General features: G+C 51.3%; 2 protein-coding genes across 2 annotated transcripts; both read left to right on the top strand.

Annotated features, from left to right (window-relative positions):
* Positions 1-552: 552 nt before the first annotated feature.
* On the top strand, positions 553-4,129 carry LOC121854895 (cell wall protein DAN4-like; the record flags this gene model as incomplete). Its single annotated transcript, XM_042349705.1, has 2 exons — positions 553-624; positions 4,067-4,129. Coding segments are annotated over 2 exons (135 nt in total), but the record flags the coding sequence as incomplete, so codon positions are not given.
* A 564-nt stretch (positions 4,130-4,693) lies between these two features.
* On the top strand, positions 4,694-7,206 carry LOC121854896 (integumentary mucin C.1-like; the record flags this gene model as incomplete). The annotated part of the gene is given in 4 exon segments (XM_042349706.1): positions 4,694-4,738; positions 4,740-4,760; positions 6,844-6,983; positions 7,134-7,206. Coding segments are annotated over 4 exon segments (279 nt in total), but the record flags the coding sequence as incomplete, so codon positions are not given.
* Between the last annotated feature and the right edge of the window lie 3,488 nt (positions 7,207-10,694).

The following is a 10,694-nucleotide window of genomic DNA, read 5'->3' as shown; positions in this document are numbered from 1 at the left end:
CAATCATCAACCACCCCAACAACTTCAACGATCTCAACTAACTTCAACCAACTCCCCACCAACCCCAATCAATCAACCAACCCCCAATCAACTTCACCAAACCCAACTCCAACCAACTTCAACCCCACCAACCACCCCAACCAACCAACCAACCAACCACCCCAACCCCACCAACCACCCACCCCACCAACTCAACTCAACCACACCCACCACCACCACCACCCCACCACCCACCACACCACCCCCACACCACCACCACCACCAACTCCACCAATTCAACCTCACCACACCCCACCACCACCCCCACCACCCCACCCCAATCAACCCCACCCCAACCAACACCAACACCAATCAACCAATCAACAACCAACCAACTCAACTAACCAACCACCCCAATCAACCAATCACACACTAACAACCAATCTCACCAACCCACCCTCAAATCACCAACCAACAACTCAACTCAACCAACCAATCAATCAACCAATCAACTCAACTAACTCAACCAACCAACTCAACTTCAACAACAAACCACCAACCAACCTCACCCAATCAACAACTAACCTTCACACCATCACTCCAACTACTCAATCAACTAACCAACTCAACTCAACCAACTTCAACTAACCCCAACTCAACTTCACCCCACCAACACCCCACCACCACCACCACACAACCACCTCAACCACCACAAACCAACTCACCACCAACCCCACCACCACTAACACCACCACCACCACCAACCCACCACCACCACCACCAACCACCACCACCAACCACCCCACCACCCCACCACCAACCACCCCACCACCCCACCACCAACACCATCACACCACCACACCACCACCAAAACCCAACCAACAATAACCAACCAACCAATCAACACCAACCACCAATCCAACTCAACTATCACCCACAATCACCACCAAACCAACCCAACTCAACCAACCACACCACCAACTTCAACCAACCAACCAACCAACTCAAACACCACCAACCAACTCAATCAATCAACCTAACCAACCAACTAAATCAACAACCAACTCAATCAACTTCAACTAACCACCTGACCACCCCACCAACCAACTCACCCCACCCATCCAACTCAACTCACCCCAACCCACCAACCCCACCCACCCACTAACACCCCACCACCACCACCACCACCACTCCACTCAACGCCACCACCACCACAACCACCACTCACAACCAACCAACCAACAACAACCAACCAACCAACTTCAACCAAACAACCAACTCCACCACCAACCAACCAACCAACTTCAACCACCAACTCAACCACCACCAACCACTCAACCAACACCAACTCCACCCACCAACCAACACCACCAACCGCCACCCCAACCACCAACCACAACCACCAACCCCACCCCACCAACCCACCACAACCACCACCAACCACCAACCACCCCACCAACCAACCACCCAACACCAACCAACCAACCAACCAACCAACCAACCACCACCCCACCATCTCACCCACCACCACCACCCCACCACCACCCACCACCAACTCACCACCACTTCAACCCCACATCCACCTTCAACCAATGTCCCCACCAACCCAACCCCAACCATCAACAACCAACTTCAACCACCAACAACCAACCTTCAATCAACTTCAACTCACCAATCAACTCAATCAACAATCAACTCAACTCAACTTCAACCACCAACTGAACTTCAACTTCAATCAACCAATCAACCAACCAACCAATCAAATCAACAAACCAACCAACCAATCAACCAACTTCAACCAACTCAATCAAATCAACTTTCAACCAACCAACCCAACTAACAAACCAATCAACAACCAACTAACTTTCACCCCACCAATCTCAATCAACTTCACCCACACCTCAACCAATCAACTCAACTCAACTCAACCACCAACCAACCCCAATCAACACCAACCAATCAACCCCAATCAATGTCCCCACCTCACCACCAACTTCAACCAATCTTCAACACCACCACCAACTTCACACCAATCACCACCACCACCACCCACTAACACCATCACCACCACCACCACCACCCCACCAACTCACCACCAACAACCCCAACCAACCAACACAAACCAACCACCCCCAACCACCTCAATCAACCAACCACCACACACTCAACCAACCAACCAACCTCAATCAATCAACTTCAATCAAATCACCCCAACCAACCCACCAATCAAACCCCAACTTCAACCACCCCAACTTCAACCAACCAACCAACCACCTCCCAACCAACTCAACTCAACTTCAACCCAATCAACTAACTCAACTCAATCCCAACCACCCCAACTCAACTTCAACCTAACCTCTCAATCAACTCAATCAACCAACTACCAACAAACCACCAACCACCAACCACCAACCAACTACCATCACTCAACAACAGCAACCACCACCACCACCACTGCACCACCACCACCACCACCACCACTCAACACCAATCACCACCAATTCACCACCACACCACCACCACAAACCCACCACCACCCCACCCCACCAACCACCAACAACTAACCAACCACCATCCACCCTCAACCAATCAACCACCACACCATCAACTTCAATCAACTCCCCAACCACCACCACACCAACTCAATCAACCAACCACACCAACTACCACATCCAACCAACCACCAATCACCAACTCAACAACCTCAACTTCAACCAACCACCAACCACCCCACCAATCCTCAACCAACCATCACCTCAATCAACCAATCAACCAACCCCACCCCACCCCAACCCCACCAACTCAACTCAATCAACTCAACTGACCAATTCACCAACTCAACCAACCCCACCACCTCAAATCAACTTCACCAACCAACTTCAACCAACCACCAACTTCACCAACCACCAATTCAACCACCTCACCAACTTCACCCCACCTCACCACCACCAACTCACCTTCATCTCACACCACCACCAACCACCTCACTAAACACCACCACCACCACTCACCACAACCACCACCAACCACCCAACCACCACCCCACCACCACCACACAACAACCCCACCACCACCACCACCCCAACCCCCACCCCACCATCAACAACCAACCAACCAACCAACCACCAACACCACCAACCAACCACCAACTCACCCACCCCACCACCCACCACCAACCCACCCCACACCAACACCAACCACCCACCACCCCACACCACCAACACCCCACCACCACCAACACCACCAACCACCAACCCCACCACCAACACACCACCACCACCACCACCACCAACCCACCACCACCACTCACCACCACCACCTCACCACCACCACCCCACCACCACCCACCACACCACCACCAACACCACCACCACCACCAACCACCAACCAACAACCAACCACACCAACAATCCACCACCAATCAAACCACACCCCAACCACCCCACAACTCAACTTCAACCAATTCAACCATCACCACCAACTCAATCAACCAACTCAACCAATTTCAACTTCAACTCAACTCAACTCAACTCAACTTCACCAATCAACCAACCAACTCAACACCAACCCCAACTCAACTCAACTCAATCAACTCACCAAACCCAACCTCAACTAACTCAATCAACTTCAACTTCAATCTCAACCAACCAACTTCAAACCCCAACTTCAACCCCAACTTCACCAATCTCAATCAACTCAACCACCACAACACAACTCACCTCAACCAACCAATTCACCACCCACCAACCACCCACCACCAACAACCACCAACTAACCAACAAACCCCACCACCACCAATCAACTACCAACACACCACCAACACCACCAACCAACCAACTCCACCAACAACTCACCAACACCAACCAATCAACCAACCAATCAACAACCAACTCAACCAACTTTCACCCCAACCCAATCAACCAACCACCAACAAACCCCCACCAATCAACCAACCTCACCCACAACTTCAACTCAACCATCACCAAACCCACCAACCAACCAAATTCAACCAACCAACTTCAAATCAACCAACTACCAATCAACTTCAACTTCACCAATCACCAACTCAACTTCAACCAACCAATCACCAAACCACTCAACTTCAACCACAACCAACTCAACTTCAACTCAATCAACCACCTCAACCCCACCACCAACACCACCAATCACCACCCCAACACCAATCAACCAATCAACTTCACCAACCTCACCTCAACCAATCAACTCAACTCAACTTCAACTTCAACCACCACCAACACCACCACCACCCACAACCACACCAACCACCACAAACACCAATCACACCACCACCTCAATCTTCACCCACCAACTTCAAACACCCCACCACCACCAACCACCACCAACCACCAAATCAACTCAACAACCAACTTCAACCAACTGACCACCAACAACCACCAATCAACCAACTGACCTCAACAACCAATCAACCAACTCAACCAACCTCAACCAACCAATCAAATCAACTCAACCAACCAACCCCAACCAACTCAACAACCCAACCAACTCAACCAACCACCAACTCAACCCACCAACCAACTCCACCCACCAATCAACCAACTCAACCAACCACCAACCCCACCAACCACCACCTCAACCCCAACCACCAACCCCAACCCCACCACCAACAAACAACCAACCAACTTCAATCAACCACCAACGCCACCACCAACTAACTCAACACCACCACCAACTCACCACCACCACCACCACCACCACCAACACCACCACCACCACCACCAACAACCACCCCCACCACCACCACCACCCCACCACCACCACTCACCCCACCACCACCAACAACCTCCACCACCACCAACACCACTTCCACCACCACCACCACCCCACCACCACCACCACCACCCCAATCAACCAATTCAACCACCCCACCAACACCAACAACCAATCAACCAACTCAACCAACCAACTCAACTTCAACTCAACTCAACCAACTCCAACCAACCACCAACCACTTCACCAACCCCAACCTCAACCCCAACCAACTCAATCAACACCAACCAACTCATCACCACCAACCCTCAATCATCACCTGACCAAACCAACCACCAACCACACCACCAACTAACCACCACTCAACTTCACCACCACCAACCACCCTCACCACCACCACCACCACCACCCCCAATCAACCACCACCACCACCCCACCAACCACAACAACAACCAACTCAACCAACAAACCAATCAACCACCAATCAACCCAACTAACCACCAACTCAATCACCAATCAACCTCAACCAACCTCAACTCAACACCAACCAACTCACCTCAAATCAACCAACCAACCATCACCAACCAACCACCAAACCCCACCAACCAACCAACTCTTCAACCCCAACTAACCAACTCAACCACCACCACCCCAACACCCACCCCAACTCAACTCAACCTCAATCAACCAACCAACTCAATCAAATCAACCAACCAACCAACCAACCAATCAACTAACCAACCAACTAACCACTCAACCACCTAACCAACCAACCAAACCAACTCACCAACAAACCACAACCACCAACTCAACCACCACCAATCAACCACCACCACCACCACCACCACCAACTAACACCACAATCACCACCACCACCACCACCAACCAACCAATCACAAACAACCACCACCAAACTTCAACCAACCAATCAACAACCAACCAACTCACACCAACAATCCAAATCAACCAACTTCAACTCAACCAACAACTCAACTAAACCAACCAACCCCAATCAACAACTTCAACAACCCTCAACCAACCAATCAACCAACCCAACCAACTCAACCAACTCAACAAACCCCACCAACCAACCAACTCAATCAACTAACCTCAACCAACCACCACCAACCATTAAAACCTCAACTCAACTCAACTCAACCCCACCAATCAACCAACTCAACCAACTCAACTCAACCACCAACTCTCACCAACCAACTAACCACCAACCCACCACCAACTCAATCAATAAACCAACTCAACCAACTCAACTCACCTAACCACCAACCACCACCTCAACTAACCTCAAACCACTCAACACCACCAACCACCACCACCACCAATTTCAACACCACCAACCCCACCCCACCACCACACCACCTCACCACCACCAACACCATCACCACCCCACGACCCCACCACCACCACCACCAACCAACCCACCAACAACTTCAACCAATCAACTTTCACCACCAACCAACTCAATCAACCAACTAACCAACCACCACCAACTTCAACTCAATCAAACAACTCAACCAACCAACCAATCAACTCAACCAACTTCAACCAATCAATCAACAACGACCACCAACTCAACCAACCAACTTCAACTCAATCACCAAACCAATCAACACCAACTCAAATCAACTAACTTCAATCAACCACCACCAACCACCAACACCAACTCAACTCAACCAACCAACACCGCCACCATCCAACCAACCACCAACCAACCCACCAACCAACACCAACTAACAATCCACCCCACCACCAACGCCACCACCACCACCACCAACAATTCAAACACCACCACACCACCACCACTAACGCCACCACACCACCACCACCACAACAACACCACCACCACCACCACACCACCACCACCACCAACACCACCACCACCACCACAACACACCAACCACCACCCAACACCACCACCACCATCACCACCACCACTAACACCACCTCAACCACCACCACCACTAACCACCACCACCACTAACACCACCACCACCACCACTAACACCACCAACACCACACCACCACAACCACTCAACCATTACAACCACCACCACCAACACCACCACCACCACTAACACCACCACCACCAACACAACCACCACCAACGCCAACCACTTCACCACCACCACCACAAACACCACCACCATCACCACCACCACCACTAACACCACCACCACCACCAACACCACCACTAACAGCAGCAACTTCACCACCACCATAAACACCACCACCAACCACCACCACCACACTAACACCACCACCCGCCACCACCACCACCACCACAACACCACCGCCACCACAACTCCACAAACACATCCACCACCACTACACCACCACCAACCCCACTAACAACATCAACTCAACCACCACCACAAACCGCCGCCACCATTCGCCACCACTAACACCACCACCTCAACCAACACCACCACCACAACCACCACCACCACCACCACCACCACCACCACCAACTAACACCACCACCAACTAACACCACCATAACGCCCACCACCACCACCAACACCACCAACCACCAACACCTGCTAATACCGCCACCAACCACTTCCACCATTACTAATCCACCACCACCACCACCACCACCAATAACTTCCACCACCACCATCCAACCACCACCACCACCACCACTAACCAACCCCACCCCAATCCACCACCACCTCTCACACCACCACCACCACCACCACCACCACCACCACCACCAATCCACCACTTTCCCACCAACACCACCACTAACACCACCACCACCACCACCACCACCAAACACCACCACTACCACCTAATCCACCACCACTAACACCCCACCACCACCACCACTACCATAACCACCACCACCACAACCCCACCACCTACAAACACCTGCACCACCACCACCACCACACCACTAATGCCACCACCACCACCTAACACCACCACCACCAATTTATCACCACTATAATACCACCACCACCACAATACCCTTTACTGTACCACCACCATACACCACCTGCCACCACCACCACCACCAACCCACCACCACCACCACCACCGAACTCACCACCAGCGCAATCACCACCACCACCACCACCACCACCACCACCAACTCACCACCATTACTAATCCACCACCACCACCACCACCACTCCAACACCACCACCACCACCACCACCCAACACCACCACCAACACCACCACCACCACCACCACCACCACCACCACCACCACCACCAACTCAACACCACCACCACCCACCACCACCACCACCGCCACCACCAACCCCACCACCACCACCAACACCACCAACACCACCACCACCACCACCACCACACACCACCACCTCCACTAACACCCACCACCACCACCACCACCACGACCCGACCACCACCACCACCACCACCACCACCATCACCACTACCACCACCACCACCACCACCCACATTCAGCGGAACGGTGGGAGCAGTCCACACTTCCTGCCCTCCACCGCCCTGCCCCTCCCCACCACCCAGGCTGCCTGCAAGTGACGCCTCGCCCCACCCTCCAACCAAACACATCTCTCCATCCATACACCCCTCCCATATCCATACACTCTCCCATCCATACACCCCTCCCCATCCATACAAACTCCCCATCCACACCTCCCTCATCCATACACACTCTCCCCATCCATACACTCTCCCCCATCCATACACCCATCCCATATCCATACCTCCCCCATCCATACACCCCTCCCATATCCATACACACTCCCCCCATCCATACACCCTCCCCATCCATACACCCTCCCCATCCATACACCCTCCCCATCCATACACTCTCCCCATCCATACACCCTCCCCCATCTATACACTCTCCCCCATCCACACCCTCCCATCCATACACCCTTCTCCATCCCTCTCCCCATCCACCTAACCTCCCCATCCATACACCCCTCCCCATCCATACACCCTCCCCATCCATACACCTCCCCCCATCCATACCCTCCCCCTTCCATACACTCTCCCCATCCATACACCTCCCCCCATCCCACCCTCCCCCATCCATACACCCTCCCCATATCCATACCTCCCCATCCATACCCCCCACCAACACCCCTCCAACCACCCCTCCCCCATCCATACACTCTCCCCATCCATACAACCTCCCCATCCTATACACTCCCCCCATCCCATACACCTCCCCCCATCCATACCCTCCCCCATCCATACACCCTCCCCTTCCATACCTCCCCATCCATACCTCCCCATCCACACCCTCCCCATCATACCCCTCCCATATCCACACCCTCCCCATCCATACACTCTCCCATCCATACACCCTCCCCCATCCATACACTCTCCCCATCCACCTTCCCCACCTCCTCCATCCATACACCCTCCCAACCACACTCCCCAACCACACACCTCCCCATCCACACACCCCACCCCATCCATACCCCTCCCCATCCATACACCCTCCCCTTCCATACACTCTCCCCATCATACACCCTCCCCATCTATACACTCTCCCCATCCATACACCCCTCCCCCATCCCACCCTCCCATATCCATACCCTCCCCCATCATACACCTCCCCCATCCACCCCATATCCATACACCCCTCCCCATCCATACACCTCCCCATCCATACCTCTTCCACCCATACCCTCCCATCTATACCTCTCCCCCATCCATACCTTCCATCCATACACCCCTCCCATCCATACACCCTCCAAACACCCTCCCCCATCCATACACCTCCCATCCTACACCTCCCCCATCCATAATCACGAGCACTACACCAGACGGGACATAGATAGGTGAAATAACTACGTAGAAAAATGGAAATTCCAAACCAGTCTCCCAACATTCACAGTGATACCCATTTGCGGAAGGAAAACCCATCCATTAGTAACCAATAATGCCCAGATAGATTACAAAGACAGAGGCACCCTCCTGGGCCTGCATATGTCCACGACAGGTTTCTTCCATCATGTCCACACCAGGAAGGAAAAGGCAGAAAGAAAGCCGAATATAGTATACCGCTAGGATAGTTCTACTTAATACCATGTTTTGTGTCAAAGTTTTGAAGAACAATGGTTCCCAAACTACAGCTCAAACTGAGTTGATGTTCTATCTAAGTAATCCCGACTATATTATAGTATATATCAGGTGCCTAAAAGAGAGCTCAGGTTCTCAACTGGCTCAGCCATGTTAATATTGTTATTATTATCCACTCTGTATCTGTGTTTTTCTGGCTAAATAAACTGTTTCAATTAAATTCAATTATCTCGCCAACCTTCCACAAAAGACTCTCTTTGGGGCGTGGCTTCATAAAGTGTTACAGATCTCTTGAAACTGAATGTCCCAATCACCCCAGACGAACCCATTAATGCCATTCCTCCTTGGCTGGATATATCAGTTCCTATTAATTACACTCTTGTTGGTAGTAAGCAAATGTTAAACACCGATGTGATGAGATGTGTCACACTAAAACTATTAACAGACACATAGAGAGTATTAAATCAAGTGAATGTTATACTTTTACTGGAGGTTCTGTGCAGACAAACACAGGTAGAACAAATCGTGCAGGTGTAATATATAATGATGATAGTGTCAAACAAGCAAAGGCTGAACAACTGGGCAAACTCAACACAAACTGAACTAACTGGAATCTACATAGCTACAGACTACCTTAAAGAAAATGGAGATGGGGTGATATTCTGTGACTCAAAGTTGTATGTGATGTTGAAAGAAATGTGTTAACTGTCTATTCTTCTTTGCTTTTCTTATCTCGGTCTTAACCCTACTGGCCAATACCTTATAATAATCTCGGAGGTAAACTTTACCACGATTTATTCTCCTACCTGTAGCCTTCCTTTGTCCAATAATATCCTTTAAATAATTATTTATTCATTTAGGATCATTGTTGTTTGATCTGAGTTTTCTGTATGGTATGTTCTGCCTTTGTGCATTAAGTAGC

The sequence above is a fragment of the Homarus americanus genome, unplaced genomic scaffold (genome assembly GCF_018991925.1).
Source record: "Homarus americanus isolate GMGI-L3 unplaced genomic scaffold, GMGI_Hamer_2.0 scaffold54170, whole genome shotgun sequence".
In the NCBI taxonomy this organism is placed as follows: domain Eukaryota; kingdom Metazoa; phylum Arthropoda; class Malacostraca; order Decapoda; family Nephropidae; genus Homarus; species Homarus americanus.
This window is presented reverse-complemented; position numbering and strand designations above follow the sequence as displayed.